The following is a 15,655-nucleotide window of genomic DNA, read 5'->3' as shown; positions in this document are numbered from 1 at the left end:
TGTGTCCCTGATCCAACACACCTGAATCAAATGGCTGAATTACCTCAGTATGCAGTCAAATTCTTCAGAGTCCTGCTAAAGACTTCTATATTTGACTCATGTTGGATCAGGGACAACTTAAACCTACAGGACACCAGACCTCAAGGCCTGGATTTGAGGCTCCCTGCTCTAAACCCTAGAGATGGTTGTGTGTGAAAATTATAGATCAGCTCAACCACACCACCTTTAAAAGTCACTTAAATCACCAAATGCTCAGTTTGAACCTCAGCAGGACATCTCTGCCATGCCTAAATTAACTCAGTTGCTGGCATGTGATTAAATGTTCAATTATAGTGCAATAATCTGTGCATAATTTATTTTCCTGTACACAGTAATTTTCTTAAGGCCACACAACACAAATACAGTTTGTCCCATTTAAAATATTTTATTGCAGATCTTTCAGCTCCTGCAGAGATGCCACCACAAAAAGAAAGGCATGGTCATACTTTGCCACGTGCAAGATTATGAACCTTAGACACCCTGAAGTAGCGAGCTGATGGACGGACACCGGGCACAAATGCAATAGGTTTTCTTATTTGTCTTGCCATAGTAGGTCTGCTTTGAAGTGCTGCAGCGGGCTTGCTGGTGACAGGTTGCAGACCTAGACAAAGAAGTTATGACTTAATATAAATTTAAAAAGCCATAACATCCAATAGGCAGATAATTTACTATACCTGCTGTGGGCTGCACTGTGCGGATGATTTTACCAACACCAACTGTGTCAGACACAAATTTGTACATTGTGAAGAGCTGATGGAGACCAGATAGAGGATATGTGCACTGCACAATGACCCTGGGAGACAAGGACAAGTTCAATATTGGGGGGGGAATCCACACACTATATAGTAATGTTTGGAGATGCATACCTCTCAGTAAGATCATATGACACCAAGTCTATCGTGTTCTGGTAATTCTTGTAGAGAATCTCATTTTTATAGGTTACACTGTCATTCCCAAGCTGGAGGAGGGGGAGGAAAAAAAAACAAAAAAAAACAAAAAAAAAAGTGAGGTAACATAGCACAGGGAAGATCGTACTAATGTATGAACTGAACCATTACCTCAAACATGAAGCCACAGCCATTGACAGGAAAAGAAAACAGGGCCCTGGTGCCATCTGCATCTTTGGGCCCGCAGGATTTGTCTATCAGGCTGGTTCTTAATGGCCCCCCACCACTTGGGACCACCAGAGGCAAGTTAGCCACCACAGTCACCCTCCCATCGGTCGAACACACTGCAGAGAGATGGTTTTAAGCGTGTGTGTCAACTAAAGACTGTCTGCCCATCATGAAAGATGAGATGCGCTTACTGATGAATTCAGGAGGATAGAACAGACAGGTCTTCACAGTGGAGGCCTGCACTTCTGATGTGTCACGATCCCTCACAAGGATCTCAAAAGTTCCAGAGAATCCCGTCAAAGTGACGTCCTGCCAAACACAAAACTCTGCGTTTAACACAAGCTTGTTGAGGACAAACCAATGATGCCAAAGTAATTTCCCCTCATCTACCTGGTACTGATACCCTTGAGTGTAGAGCGGCACATCAAGTATCAAAGTGTTGCTGTTGTTACTCATGATGTAGCCACGCCGCTCTGCCAGTTCTGATGTTAGCACATCAGAGCCAATGGTGATCTGCCACACGTAATCAAAAGGACGGTAGGCCAGCTTGAAGCGTATCCCAGACTTTGAGCAGACGGCATCAAAGGCTGGAGGGGCTGTTGGATACAGGATAGTTAATGAGTCTTCTCAAAGTTGTCATCAATACTGAGTACATGTCACATAACTTACAGACATCTGTAAACACTGCTACAATGGATGCCAGGTGGTAATAAGGCTCATTTTCAGGCAGTACAGTCAGTGTGTAGTTAAGATCCAGCTTAAATTGAAGAACTGCATCTTCTACAAAGAACTGGGGGAAAGAAAAAGAATTACAAGATCTAAGACCAGCAGGATTGAAGCAAACATGTTGATTTTTAATACATTTAAAACACCTACCTTCTGTTTAACAGCAGGGTCAGAGAAGAGCACCTTCAGAGTGTAGCCATGGGTGGTGTTGGGGTGAAGAACTTCTGTGATGTTGTGGGTGCTTGCACTTATAAATGCAAGTGCAACATCTTGTCCATTCAGCTGGACAGAAACTAACTGAACATCTTCAGGGACATCTCCGAGATAGATGGTGAACATTTGTTCTTCAATGACTGTCTGGTTATTGGTGAAAATTGTGCAGGGCAGCAGGGGAGTAACCAGAGTCCTGCGAAACTGGAGCATGGTCTCCACATAATCGTGATCCAGCAAGATCTGCTCCACGTAGAGGTTGAAGATGTAAAACTCGTAGAGGCTGCCGTTAACAAAGCTCTGAAACACAGTTTGTATGAATTCAGTCTTTATTAGCAGACATGTTGCTAGTCTGATTAATGTGAGGGTTTCATTAAGGATGTAATACTAGATTCAACTCATCACATGGCCACAAATTGATTGCCAGTCGTTGCAACAATCAAAGCCACTCAAAGTGATCATGCAGAGGTTGAGGATGCCACCTGGAGGGAGGCAACCCCTCTCCAAACAGTCATGGTCCAACTATGACTGCAAAAACAATCTGAGGCAGTCTGAACCAATGAGCACAACTCAGCTCTGCAGTAGGGGGTTGTATTCCTAATAAAAGTTGCCAAGTGCCTGAGTCATTTTGCAGTTAACTTTGTGTCCTGCAGCAACTATGTCACCATGTGTTGAGTAATTTCAGAATCTGAGTTGTGTATGTAGATGGCAACAGATTTGATTTGGCAATCCCAGTTAAGTAATTTTCATTGTATTGTAGAGTCGTTACAATATAAAGCACCTTGGCACTATATAAATAAAATTGAACTGAACAAAAAGATGGCATGAAATTGCCTAACCCCTTTCAGTCAAACTGTTACTTATTGTTGTGGCATCTTGATGCCAAGCTGCTTTGAAGGCAGCAACTGAGTTGTCACAGACCAGGTCCCATCTACAAAGCAACCATTTCAAAAAGGGAGCAAGAACACAAGTTCATTGCACATGATTGCAACAAATTTATCTGTGTTGTGCTCTCCAACCATAATTAAGATATTAAGTTCTGGGCAACCCATCCTTGTGTTTCATCCAACCTAATATAACTAGCTACAGGAGCAATCCAAAAGCTAGTTCTAACACTCTGCAAACAAGTTTGAGTTCATGTGCTCTGTTCATCTGCAGCTGAGTTTAGACTCCTGAGGCTGGTGTGAATATACAATGATATAAGTATGAATCTTCTGACCTTCCTGTATCCTCCGTCAGCCTTATAAGGGATGCCGATGTGGACCGTGCCTTTGTGCTTCTCCACAATGTAGCCCTTCTTCTGCGCAATTAGCTGCTCCAGAAGATCCCCGTTGAGCCCAATCCTGATCTGCGTGCCACCAATACTGGGGTACAGCACCTCTGGAGTCTTCCACATCATATAGCCACCATCATCAAAATATCCTTCATCTGTTAAATAGAGGACCAAGATTATAAGGCCTCCTGTTCGTAAGTGAACAAGTCTATAAAAGGAACAAAGACTGATACTGACACATGGAGCAAGCAGCCAACAAGTCAACCATGAGGACAATCCAGTTTTGTCTGGAGAACACAGTTGCATGGACTGCCTCTACTGGAACATTCTCCACCTGCAGAGAGATGCAGCTTAAACCCTGCTTTGCATTAATGTGTCTCATACAGATATTCTGAAGCAGTTTACCTCAGCACTCAGCGAGTCAGGCTGTCCATATGGCGTTCGAAATAAGAGTCGTCCATGTCGCAAGTCAAATGCATAGCCCTGCTTCTGTGCTTGAGAGAGGTTCATGGACGGCACCTGCTCCTCTGGTCTTTGAAACGTCACCTGCCAGTCTGAGGTGCTGGAGTTCTGTGCCTGGAAGGAAACTCAGACTCTTAGGACAATTTACTTCAAGTGAAAAATTCCTTTGAGTGTAAAACGTACAGTTGAGACTGCATTCCCGTTGTCTCCATTTGTCCCAAAAGGACAGGTAATGTCACTCCTCACAGACACCTGAAGAGAAAAGTCAATTAAAAACCCAGATCTATTTCAGGATTAAAGATATAAAAATCCAAGCTTACTTCCATGTAGTTGGTCTCACAGGTAACCTCTCTGTGAGACCACTGCAGAGATGAAGTGCAGGTCTTGTTCAATCCATAGATGGCCTTCTTTCCTTTATATGTAGCAATCAAGTTGAAATTGAAGAAGAACACATCATCCTGAAATAGCCAGGAGAGGAAAGGTGTCAGAGGCTTCTCTCTTTAGACGACAGATGGAAACGCTGATTTGGCTGTTTGCACCTACTTTGTTGTCAGTGTGGCAGCTGAAATAAGAAGCTCTGAGCTCCGTGTGGCCCAGGAAAGGGAGAACACTGACAGCATAGCCACACTTTGCAGCATACTGCTCAGTGATGGCATACACTCCTGTTGCATCTTTACAAAAAGAACACTACAGTGCTTGGTACTGGGCAGTTATCACATGAAACAGGCTCAAGAAAATGCTCCACAAGGTAGAAGTGATGCTTTACATGAGGACTCACCCACAGCCTCAAAACCAGGTTCCTTTCCAGTCAAGGAGAGATCAACAGCTATCATGAAGTAACGCTCACGACACTCCATATGAACTCCTGCATGAACAAAAACAAGTTTTAAACATGGTTCATCAGTAGCTTTTAGTCATTAAAAAAAAAGGGACATCTATTTTACCATCCGTAATGAGATCACATCTTGCAGCTGAGCACAGGAACAGGAGGAAGGCTACACTGCAACACAACAGCACATGTAAGAACATTTAACTGGAGATTAACATCATACTTTTTTAAAGGCACCACTGAGGCAGCTTACCTAAGGCTAAACTTGAACACCATAGCCACTGAGATGTTGGCAGTGTCTAAAGCTAGCCTGACTGCTAGCAAACTACACCTACTAACCAACACAAGCTCAAGCAAATCACTTAGTTGAAATAACCAGACCACATCAGCAGTGCTGTGTGTGCTCAGCAGCTTTTTATTGTTTACATCAGCTGCAACTGATTTAAAGATTACTTAATTACTAATAGGTTGCACCTGTGAGTGTAACTCCTGAGAGCCTCTGGTTGGTCAGTGAAGACATGACACTGCCAACACACAAGTATTTATGGCTTCTGGAACTAGGTAACATGAGGTTTTCAGTACACTTTAGGTCAGGGGTATTCAAATAAAATTTAAAGAGGTCCAGTCAGACAAAATTTCATAAGGCCAAGGTCCGGAAGTCCAACTATATATATATATATATATATATATATATATATATATATATATATATATATATATATATATATATATATATATATTAGGGGTGGGACTCGATTAAAAAAATTAATCGAATTAATTACAAGCTTTGTAATTAATTAATCGAAATTAATTGCATTTTAATCGCATTTCAATATTTGACATGAGAAATATTAATTTAAGTTTAGTTGATGAATGAATCAATATACATAAGCTTAAACTTCAAAATGTTGTTTATTTTCCCACCAGTCTACTACACAGACCAATGAAGGGTGGAAGTGCTCCTGTGATAAGCAAACTCCTGAAATTAAAGTTAAGCATCATAACTGGATAGTTTTATTCAACATTAATGTCTCACTTGTTATAGTTGGAAATTAATCATTCTCTCAGCTGCATTCCTTGATGTTGAAATGTGTTATGCTTGTTTTAACAGCTTATTTTGAATTAAAGACTTAAAATTAAACCACAAAAAGGAGAAAAAGTTCGTTCTCCATTTAACAGCTGCTTTTACACAGCTGTGCTTCGCACTCACGGTTGCTAGGCGACATGAGCTACGCAGAGGTGACGGTAGGTGATATGAAGGCTAGCCGCTCACTTCCGGCCTTTGTGGTGTTCGTGGGCTACGAAAGACGTGGGCCGGGTCCTTCGCAGGATGCGGCCCCTAATTTGGACATTGTGCGTCGATATAATCTGTATGCCGGGAACTCGCGCACTGAGAAACGTTCCAGGGTGCAAAGTGCGATTAAAATGCGTTAAAATTTTTAACGCGTTAATTTCCCCATAATTAATTAATCGAAATTAACGCGTTAAAGTCCCACCCCTAATATATATTGTAGCGATTCTCTTAGTTAGAGAGCGTGTTGATGTTGTGGGATTTCGGACTGTTCGGGAGGTTCGTGAAGGCAGCATGGAGAGAGAGAAAAGACGAGAGCTTGCCTGTGTGTGTGTGTGTTGCTGTTCCGTTGTTGTAGTTGTGGTTGGCGTGGCTGTGGCCTACAGCAGCCGTTTTTCTGCAAATAAAGACGACCTTTGTTGTGAACATCGCCGACTGTGGAAGTGTGTTTACAACGTTACAATATATATATATATATATATATATATATATATATATATATAAACTTTTTGTTAGTGTTCAGAGCATTTTTTGGTTTCATGCTTAGTTTTAGTTTAGTTTTCGTCAGTTTTATTTTTTCATACTTTGTCAGGTGCAAGAGTGACTATTGTGTAATAATAACTCGACAAAAGACGCCATTGAAAAAATTGCATTCGACAACCAACTGTTCACAAAATAGCAGCACTACGTGTTTAATGTGTGTAACATTAAGGAAACACATGAACATCAACAAGGAGAAACATAAAGAAAAGCATGAACTGCAAAACTGAATAAACTCTCCAACAAACTTCAGCGTCAGTGCAGAACACATGGTGTAAAACATCAGAACACAGCGAATGTTGGACAAAAACAAACTGAACTCTTTGAAGGAATCAAAGCTCAAATCCAGCTGCATCCTGATGTTCTCACCACATGAAGCTGCTTCTGTTTTGGAGCTGCTCGGAGAGCTACCTTTGCGGCCTCTGTACACAACCTACTTAAGTGGCCGACCATTTCTGCTTGTGTAGGTGGATTATGTGCGTTAATTACTTTGCGGTCGCGTGCTGGTGTTTTATATGTGCTGTGCCAGCTGGGACTTTTTTGGTCTTCGCTCTTTGTGCTCAGTTTTTTGGCTGCAAACATATTTGTTCCTGTTTTTCCACTTTCTTCATTTCCTCACATCCATTCCGATAGTTTCATCAGTCTCCCTCCAGGAATTTGCTGACATTTGTGAGTCCTTATACTGATGCTTTGATTATTATTCCTGATTGTTATTCTCTCACTGATAAATTCAAACACTGCAGCAAAAAGTAGCCAGAAACGCACAAGGACTGAACAGGTTAATCACAACCTTGTTGGCTGTGTGGACCCGACATGTAGATCGATTTCTCCGGAGGCGCACGTCAGGTTACGTTTAAGGATCAGACCGCTGCTGTTACTTTGCGGACCGATGCGGTGAGCACGCACACGCACGCACACAGTTACCCGATGGCGCTCCCAGCTTAAACTATTAGAGCGAAAAAAAATAATTTCATATTAATCCACAAGGGTTTTTAAAGAAAATTACGAAAACAAAGGTTATTTTATCTTTATCTTTTTCCAGTTTCAGTTTTCATTATTTAGTTCGTTTTCGTTAACTATAATAACCCTGTTTGTTACAAAGTTTACCAGCCGGCAGGAACCAGCTTGGTGGTATCACGTGGTATAGTTAAACTCGCATGCAATTGGTCAGTGGGTTTCCTTGGACCCTTCACTACTACCGTAAGGACTGTAAAAGAAAGCGCTCGACAAGATTTTAATTAAGTGGTCATTTCTGTTTTGGTATTAGGTTCGGGTCCGCTTGAGACATCATTTCGGTCTGGCTCGAGGTCCGCCTATTGGTGATGTCTGCTTTAGGTGCTACTGATAAAGTTGCAAATTTTCTTTAAGTTAATAAATGGCTTAATCTTAATGTGTGGCCCTCATGTGTGTGTGTGTGCGTGCAACTTCAAAATGGGATAGTCCCACTTTAAAGTTCACTGAAATATACACCTTCAATTATTTGTGCATATATTTGGATCTTATATTTCTCTTTTTGGATTTTATATAAATCCTCAATGGATCATCACAAGTTGAAGTTCAACCACAAGACTGCAGTAAGGGTGGACGGTGGAGGACCAGCACAGCATTTTTCACACTAATATAATGAAAATGCAACTCTTTACTAGTAGACTGTATGGTTCTTTGCTTCCATCCCCTCCCTGATCAATTCAATTCAGATTTTTTCATATCGCTCCAAATCACAACAATCACCTCAAGGAGCTTTGTATTATAAGGTAAAGACTCTACCAGGATAGAGAGAAAACCAACAATCAGACAGCTCTCTGTGAGCAAACGACAGTAGGAAGGAAAAAAAAAACTCCCTTTAAACAGGAAGAAACCTCCAGGAGAACCAGGCTCAGGGAGGGGCAGCCATCTGCCACAGCTGGTTGGGGGTGAGGGGAGGGAGACAGGACAAAAGACACAGATCACTCTTATCTGCACAATAAGTGCAACAGAAACAAAATGAATGGTATACATGCAAAGTGTGGATTTCTTCATGAATCCATAAAGCCAAAAAAAAAAAAAAAAAAAATAGCAGGACCTGTAGTATACATGACAGCCAAAAAACTTGTTTGCCAGCAGAGGAAGGAGCACTGATGCGTGTGGAAGCTTGTTTTCACCAGTGAATTTTTTCTTCTTGCCATGGGGTGGCTCTGGCTCAGGAGAAAGAGCAGGTCACCTACAAATCACAGCTGTTTGATTCCTTGCTGCATGCCTTGGGAAAGATACTGATCCTGTAACTGTCAGTATGAATGTGTGCGAATGATAGTAAGCACTTAGCTACAGAATGTGTTTGCATCAATGGGCAAATGAATATATTGTATAAGCACTTTGAGTGCTCAGAGTAGAAAAAGCACTATGTAAAAACTAGTCCATTTACCATCCATAAATCAAGAGTTAGTGTTAAGAAACCCCACTTAAACTTCTGAGGAAATAACTCAAGAAAACCAGATTTTTTTTAACCCCCTTCCCAGTGGCAGAAAAAAAAAAAAAAAAAAAAAAAATTTTGCAGATACTGTTAAGTGGCAGCTGTATTTATAAACATTTTGCAAATCTGGCCCTGACAAATGCCCATTTACTGAGGCTGAAACTAACAGAACTTAATTTGTGTCACTTGAGTGGATCATAAAATCCAGAATTTGCATTTCCAACACTGGTTTGTTGGCATCCTAACTGGCTTCAGAGCCCCTTTCCACTGAAGTTTTTGGAAAAGCTGAGGTGCTGATGTGACCTTAAGATAATAGTCTCCATTTTGAGCATCTTTGCCATAACTGGCAGTGTCAGATTATTGAGGTAGCACTTAGAGCCAGGAATGTGGTGACCGGCTCCTGATTTGAATAATCTTTATTTTAAGAGTACATAGAATGAAGTGTGGTAAGGATGTGTGTTAGTGTAGTAGCAGAGCTTTGAGAATGAGGCCATTTTCCTACAATCATACTAAAACTCCATAAAATCCCCATGATACTGGAATTACAGTAGAACTTGTTCTGAATCTTGTACAAGATTCAAAACAAACCCTATTGAACTGTTTGGTAAAAGCACTTGCATGACTTGACTTTCAAATAAAGCTCTTCATGTTGAAGAGGGGAGAGAAAAAAAAAAAAAAAAAAAAAAAAAAAAAAAAAAAAAAACTGAGCTCCAGCTTCTGTGGCATACCATTTTTGTCAGCAAGGATGGATCACATGCTTAATTTCAAGTGGCCATTGACAAGTGTGAGAATTTAGTGATCTTTATTTTAAAAATCATTGAAGTCACAATCCTTTAAATGACAGCATTGACATTAACTTGTGATGAGTCCTTCAGTCCTGTGAAGAGAACAATTACAGTTTAGACACTTTCATTGCTGGCAGATGCTACCTGGTTTAAACAAGTACAGACCTTTGTTGGAGAGATTCTTTAGGAAACTGGATACTTTGATGTACTGAGCATAAGGCTGGTAACGAGGCCGCGCTGGGGGCAGTCTCGTGGGATGCCTGGTGGACACTCTAGTGGACTCCCCTGCACGACCTAGAGCAAGACCAGAGTGTCACTGAGTCAATATTTCCACTGATGCAGTTGAGCTGTTGAACCACTCACCTTCAGTGATGCGATCAGAACGGAAGACACGACCAACACCAACTGTGTCAGACTCAAACTTGTACACCGAGAAGAGAGCGCGTAATCCAGCAACTGCATATGTACACTGCAGTGTGACCCTGGAAAAAACATGTACATGTCTACAGTCTTTGGGTTTTTACTCTTTGTCTACTACAAACAGTTGGGGCTGAGGATGTGTACCTGCTCCTCATATCTCCTGGATTTCTCACAGGGTTGAAGACAATCTCATTGTTATAGGTCACGTACTCCTTGCCCAGCTAGAGGGGGGAGAGAAGAGGAAGGCCACAAGCATTTAGATAGAGGGTACAAATGTAGCAAAAGGATAGTATTGTTTGCACTACCGTGATTATAGCCCCACAGCCATTGACAGGAAAAGAAAATAGGGCCCTGGTGCCATCTGCATCTTTGGGCCCGCAGGATTTGTCTATCAGGCTGGCTTCTGCTGGGCTCCCACCACTTGGAACCACCAGAGACAAGTTAGCCACCACAGTCACCCTCCCATCAGTCGAACACACTGCAGAGACAAATTGCTTCAAGCATGTGTGTCCACTAAAAAGACTGTCAGCCCATTATGATAAAGACTGGATGTGCTTACTGATGAATTCAGGAGGATAGAACAGACAGGTCTTCACAGTGGAGGCCTGGACCTGCGACGTGTCATGATCCCTCACAAGGATCTCAAAAGTTCCAGAGAATCCCGTCAAAGTGACGTCCTGCCAAACAAAACTCTGCGTTTAACACAAGCTTGTTAAGGACAAACCAATGATGCCAAAGTAATTTCCCCTCATCTACCTGGTACTGATACCCTTGAGTGTAGAGCGGCACATCAAGTATCAAAGTGTTGCTGTTGTTACTCATGATGTAGCCACGCCGCTCTGCCAGTTCTGATGTTAGCACATCAGAGCCAATGGTGATCTGCCACACGTAGTCAAAAGGACGGTAGGCCAGCTTGAAGCGTATCCCAGACTCTGAGCAGACAGCATCAAAGGCTGGAGGGGCTGTTGGATACAGGATTGTTAAAGGCCACTTCATGCTTGAGCAGGATTAACTAAACAGAGGGTCAAGACTTACAGACAGGAGTTAGTGCCATGACTGATGTTTGATAGTGATAAGGCTCATTTCCAGGCATAACAGCCAGTGTGTAGTTGATGTCCAGCATGTGCTGTATTGCCACATCTTTTCTGGAGAACTAAGAGGGAACATTTCTGATTTTAATGAACTAGCATGAGATGGAGATGCCACTGGACAAAAACCCCAAAGAGACTACCTTCTGTTTAACAGCAGGGTCAGAGAAGAGCACCTTCAGAGTGTAGCCATGGGTGGTGTTGGGGTGAAGAACTTCAGTGATGTTGTGGGTGCTTGCATTTGTAAGTGGCAGCGCAACATCTTGTCCATTCAGCTGGACAGAAACTAACTGAACATCTTCAGGGACATCTCCGAGATAGATGGTGAACACACGCTCCTCAGGAACAGTTTCTGAAACAGCAGCTCATTAGACCATGTTATCAATTTGATATAATGCATCAGGATCAATACACTTACCGTTTAAAGTGAAAACAGGATGGGGCTGCAAGGGTGTGACTAGAGTCCTGTGAAAACGAAGCCTGGCTGCAATCTTAGCCTCATCGACTGAAATTTGCTCCAAGTAGAGATTAAAGATGTAGTATTCATAGAGGTCTTGAGACACGAAGCTCTGCAAGAGATTGAGGGTTTTGTGCTGTGGACTGCGCAGCTACATCACTGATTCATCTAGTATACAACAGATTTTGCCCCCCCCCCAACCTGCTGCAGCAGATGACCACCTGATATTACTCCTGTGATTTGGAGACTTGCTCATTCCAAGTATTCATCTTAGTGGCATGCTGATGCCTTCTCACCTTCCTGTGGCCTCCTTCAGCATTGTAAGGGATGCCAATGTGCACCGTGGTGTTATACTTCTCCACAGTGTAGCCCCTTTTCTCTGCAACTGCCTGCTCCACAAGTTCGCCGTCGACTCCAATACTGACCGCCGTTTCACTTAAGGGAGACACCAGGCAGTGGAGCGGCTCAGGAGTCTCCCACGTCATATAGCCACCATAATATAACCCATCATCTGTGGACAGACCATTGTCATTTTCTTGTGAATATTCAGATAAAAAAGGAAGAGATTGATACTAACGCATGGAGCAAGCAGCCAACAGGTCAACCACTACAACAACCCAGCTTTGTCTGGAGAACAGGACTGCATGGACCACCTCTACTGGAACATCGTTCACCTGGAAAGTTTAAATAAAAAAAAAAAAAAAAAAAAAAAAAAAAAAAAAGGCAGTTTTAGGAAGACCAGGACCAGATTAACCTTTACTGTTCTTGCAGTTTCTTTCCTTTACCTCAGTGCTAAGAGAATGGAGTTTCTCATATGGTGTACGAAACACAAGCCTTCCATCTGTGAGTGCGAACACATAGCCCAGCTTCCGAGCTTCAGAGAGGTTCATGGGCTGAAACTGCTCGTCCGCTCTTTGAAACATCACTTGCCAGTCTGAGTAAAGGGACTGAAAGTAGCAATAATGTAAATGGGAGATCTACCAGAGTCTCATTTCAGCTTATACAAGAAATTGAGTTTAGTAGCATTCAAGTTGGAACATACGGGTTTAAAAGCAGAATCTGTGTCATTCTCAGACGGACATGCCGCTTCACTCCTCACAGACACCTGCAGAAAAATCAGGAGCAGTCAGGATCTCAAACAGTTCCTTGGATAACCCCAACAGCATGCATCCAAGCTTACTTCCATGTAGTTGACCTCACAGGTCACCTCTCTGGGAGACCAGGGGAGTGACAGAGTGCAGGTCTTGTTCAGTGCATAGGCAGTCTGCTTTCCTTCATGTGTCACAATCAGGTTGAAGTTGAACGTGAACACATTATCATCCTGTGTAAGTGTACAGGAACACCAGGTTTCCACACATAAAGAGACCATACTTTATGCATAGCAATTCAGTCTGCATGGTTAAATGGCATAGGGACATACTGTGTTATCAGTGTGACAGCTGAAGTAAGAGGCTCTGAGCTCCAGGCGGCCAAGGAGGGGGAAAAAACTGATGGCGTAGCCACACTCTGCTGCATACTGCTCAGTGATGGCGTGCACACCTGTACTATCTGGGGTGACAATCACAGTAGTTGAGAGTTAACATGCACCTGCATTACATACCCAGCAAGGAGTTCCAGCCAGGCAGTTCAAGACTCACCAACAGCCTCAAAACGAGGTTCATTCCCAGCAAAGGAGAGACCAGCAGCTATCATGAAGTAACGCTCACGACACTCCGTATAAAGAACTCCTGTATGATTAAACAAAGTGTTTTGAGATGGCTTTTGTAAGAGCTGCTCTTATAGGGAGCAGACATTTAAAGCTTACCACGAGGAATATCACAGGTTGAAGTTGTCCACAGAGACAGGAGTAAAGCCACTCTGTAAGACAAAGAGATTTAGGTCTCATGCAAGAAAGTTGCTCCAGCAGCAACACAAACTGCTGTGGAAAGCAACTTACCTAAAAGAAAAACACAACGCCATAGCCACTGATGTGATGGCAGTGTCTAAAGCTAGCCTGGCTGCTAGCAAACTACACCTACTAACCAACACAAGCTCAGCCGTTACTTTGTCTATCCTGGCCACACTGGCACACTGCAGTGCTGCCTCCCAAACCAGCTTTTATTGCCACACCGAGCAGGCAGCTGCTACACCACCATGTGTAGCCTGTTAGAAATCAGTGGAGTAGTTTCATGGCAGCGCAGGTGTTACTAATTACACTGCCAACCATTCTCCATTTGAGAGCCACATTTAAATAAATCTACATGATGAGGAAGCTTTTTTTTCCTTTTTCTTTTGGCCATCCATAAATTAAAATTGAAATGTCAAAATTTCAATTTATTTTCTCAGCTCTGAGTTATTCTCTCAGAGGTTTGAGTTATTAAGTCAAGAATTTGAGGTGATAACCTGAAACTTTCGCTTGTGGTTGACTCACGGAAGGACATTTTTTCAGTGGTGGAAACAAGTTCCCATGTTATGGGCTTTTTTTAGCTTTCATGTGTCAGTATGCAGAAGCTATTTTTTTTTTTTTTTAAGTAAATGTAATTTTCATTCCACTATTTCCTTTATATTTTAATGGTAAATGAACTGGTTCTCATATATTGCTCACCTCATTCACACAAGCACTTTTTTTTTTCTATGCCCAAGTGCTTCCTAACATTCACACTCCAATGAACACATCGGAGAGCAACTTGGGGTTCAGTATCTTGCCCAAGGATACTGTGGCATGCAGACCAGCGCAGCTGGGGATTGAACCACCAACCTTGCAATTAGTAAGTGACCTGCTCTACCTTCTGAACTACAGTTTAGTCTTTAATATTTGGATTTTACATGCATTGATTTCAAGAAGATTTTATTGTCATTATACGTCAAGACATACAATGAAATTATGTTCCAGAACACCCACCCAAGAACACAGAGACAAAAACAAACAGGGGGGACAGGTGTCTGAGGTCATGCTGCCGTTTTACCGGTGCTACCTTTGGCAGGAAAACAGAAAGAGATACACTGGGATAGGTAGGTTCAAAAAACCCTCTCGTACTGTGTTCATTATGAACACCTTACGAGGTTCCAAAAAAAACACCTCAGCAAAGCAGCAGCACATTTAAAGCCTGGAGAGCACTAGGGTGGGTAAGGGAGGGGCTGCCAGCGGAGATGAGCAGGATACTGTGATGGCCACACAGCTTCCAGACCAGCAGTTCATGATAAGATGGTACAGTCAGCCTTGGTTGCCAGGATACCAGTTCATACAGGTCACAACATGGGGCGGGGGTGAAGAGCATCTATTTACATAACATCTCCAGCGGATAATTTAGATAGACAGCCATCCAAGGCCGTCTGGGAGCCAAATTCCAAATACTACAATTGTTTAGGTTCAGGCTGTCATAACTATTTGCTGACAGACCTTACAGTTTTCTGGTTACCTCTCAGAAATCCAATCATCCCAATTTGGTTCTACTCCGCCATGCAGAACAGAGACTCCAACACTCCTCCAGATGTAATCCACTTCGATTCAGCTCTACTGAGTCTGATTGAGTTCGTACTGTTTCTGCATCCCTCACAGGCAGCCTTACTAGGGCCTGAACAGCTGCCCAGAAACCAGGTATCCCCAGGTCCAATTCGGGAAAAGCCCTGGTATTAATATATATGCCACATCCATACAGTACAGCAAGGAACATTATCTTCCATCCCCATGAGAATCCATAACATAGCCAGCCGGTTATGTAGTCGAACCAGAGGAAAGAGGGTTCCCCTTCTCCCAATCTCCTCGTGATGAGAATTTGATCATCAATAGTGTTGAGAGACCAGCTGACCAGATCCATAATTTAAATTCCAGTTTGGGGATGTGTAAAGGGACGCTCTAAGCAGCAAAAAGCAGGGGTAGATAGGGAAGTTTGGGGAGAAGAGAAAAATGCGTCCGTCTCCACCGAGAGCAGGAAAAAAAAGATAAACAACAAAACCTTTTTATTTAGCGGTCCAGTAAGCAGGACTTACAG

At 42.6% G+C, this 15,655-nt stretch overlaps 2 protein-coding genes across 4 annotated transcripts; both read right to left on the bottom strand.

The window, feature by feature from the left end:
- Window positions 1-444: 444 nt before the first annotated feature.
- On the bottom strand, window positions 445-5,038 carry LOC115797461 (uncharacterized). 2 transcript variants are annotated; one of them, XM_030754042.1, is made up of 17 exons: window positions 4,908-5,038; window positions 4,770-4,825; window positions 4,604-4,690; window positions 4,369-4,496; window positions 4,146-4,283; window positions 4,009-4,077; window positions 3,769-3,939; window positions 3,601-3,697; window positions 3,310-3,518; window positions 2,031-2,390; window positions 1,824-1,944; window positions 1,545-1,750; window positions 1,346-1,463; window positions 1,098-1,270; window positions 906-997; window positions 714-832; window positions 445-640 (listed from the first exon to the last, which is right to left on the bottom strand). In XM_030754042.1, exons 1-17 carry the CDS (start codon window positions 4,928-4,930, stop codon window positions 480-482), a joined length of 2,328 nt encoding a protein of 775 aa, XP_030609902.1. In that variant the 5' UTR covers window positions 4,931-5,038; the 3' UTR covers window positions 445-479. The 2 variants fall into 2 exon arrangements, with proteins under 2 accessions (XP_030609902.1, XP_030609903.1); XM_030754043.1 differs by having other exon boundaries at window positions 504-640; window positions 714-755.
- Window positions 5,039-9,715: 4,677 nt separating this feature from the next.
- On the bottom strand, window positions 9,716-13,757 carry LOC115797441 (uncharacterized). Of its 2 annotated transcripts, none has more exons than XM_030754022.1 (19): window positions 13,621-13,757; window positions 13,489-13,541; window positions 13,322-13,411; window positions 13,105-13,232; window positions 12,865-13,005; window positions 12,727-12,789; window positions 12,470-12,631; window positions 12,262-12,358; window positions 11,981-12,195; window positions 11,646-11,796; window positions 11,371-11,579; window positions 11,175-11,292; window positions 10,896-11,101; window positions 10,699-10,816; window positions 10,445-10,617; window positions 10,284-10,360; window positions 10,083-10,201; window positions 9,885-10,013; window positions 9,716-9,811 (listed from the first exon to the last, which is right to left on the bottom strand). In XM_030754022.1, exons 1-19 carry the CDS (start codon window positions 13,641-13,643, stop codon window positions 9,768-9,770), a joined length of 2,316 nt encoding a protein of 771 aa, XP_030609882.1. In that variant the 5' UTR covers window positions 13,644-13,757; the 3' UTR covers window positions 9,716-9,767. The 2 variants fall into 2 exon arrangements, with proteins under 2 accessions (XP_030609882.1, XP_030609883.1); XM_030754023.1 differs by having other exon boundaries at window positions 11,404-11,579.
- Window positions 13,758-15,655: the final 1,898 nt, after the last annotated feature.

Source organism: Archocentrus centrarchus, chromosome 18, assembly GCF_007364275.1.
Source record: "Archocentrus centrarchus isolate MPI-CPG fArcCen1 chromosome 18, fArcCen1, whole genome shotgun sequence".
Classification (NCBI taxonomy): domain Eukaryota; kingdom Metazoa; phylum Chordata; class Actinopteri; order Cichliformes; family Cichlidae; genus Archocentrus; species Archocentrus centrarchus.
Note: the sequence above shows the minus strand (reverse complement) of the source record. Positions and strands in the feature narration are given on the sequence as shown.

What these genes read in the sequence shown, in the direction of transcription:
- LOC115797441 (XM_030754022.1), bottom strand. Translation starts at nt 13,643, where the DNA reads ATGGCGTTGTGTTTTTCTTTTAG. An exon ending in CTCAAGGGTATCAGTACCAG is followed by an intron (nt 10,817 to 10,895) that starts GTAGATGAGGGG and finishes TTTGTTTGGCAG; the next exon opens with GACGTCACTTTGACGGGATT. An exon ending in TTCTGATCGCATCACTGAAG is followed by an intron (nt 10,014 to 10,082) that starts GTGAGTGGTTCA and finishes GTCTTGCTCTAG; the next exon opens with GTCGTGCAGGGGAGTCCACT.
- LOC115797461 (XM_030754042.1), bottom strand. Translation starts at nt 4,930, where the DNA reads ATGGTGTTCAAGTTTAGCCTTAG. An exon ending in GTGTTCAAGTTTAGCCTTAG is followed by an intron (nt 4,826 to 4,907) that starts GTAAGCTGCCTC and finishes GTTGTGTTGCAG; the next exon opens with TGTAGCCTTCCTCCTGTTCC. An exon ending in ACGGGAATGCAGTCTCAACT is followed by an intron (nt 3,940 to 4,008) that starts GTACGTTTTACA and finishes GTTTCCTTCCAG; the next exon opens with GCACAGAACTCCAGCACCTC.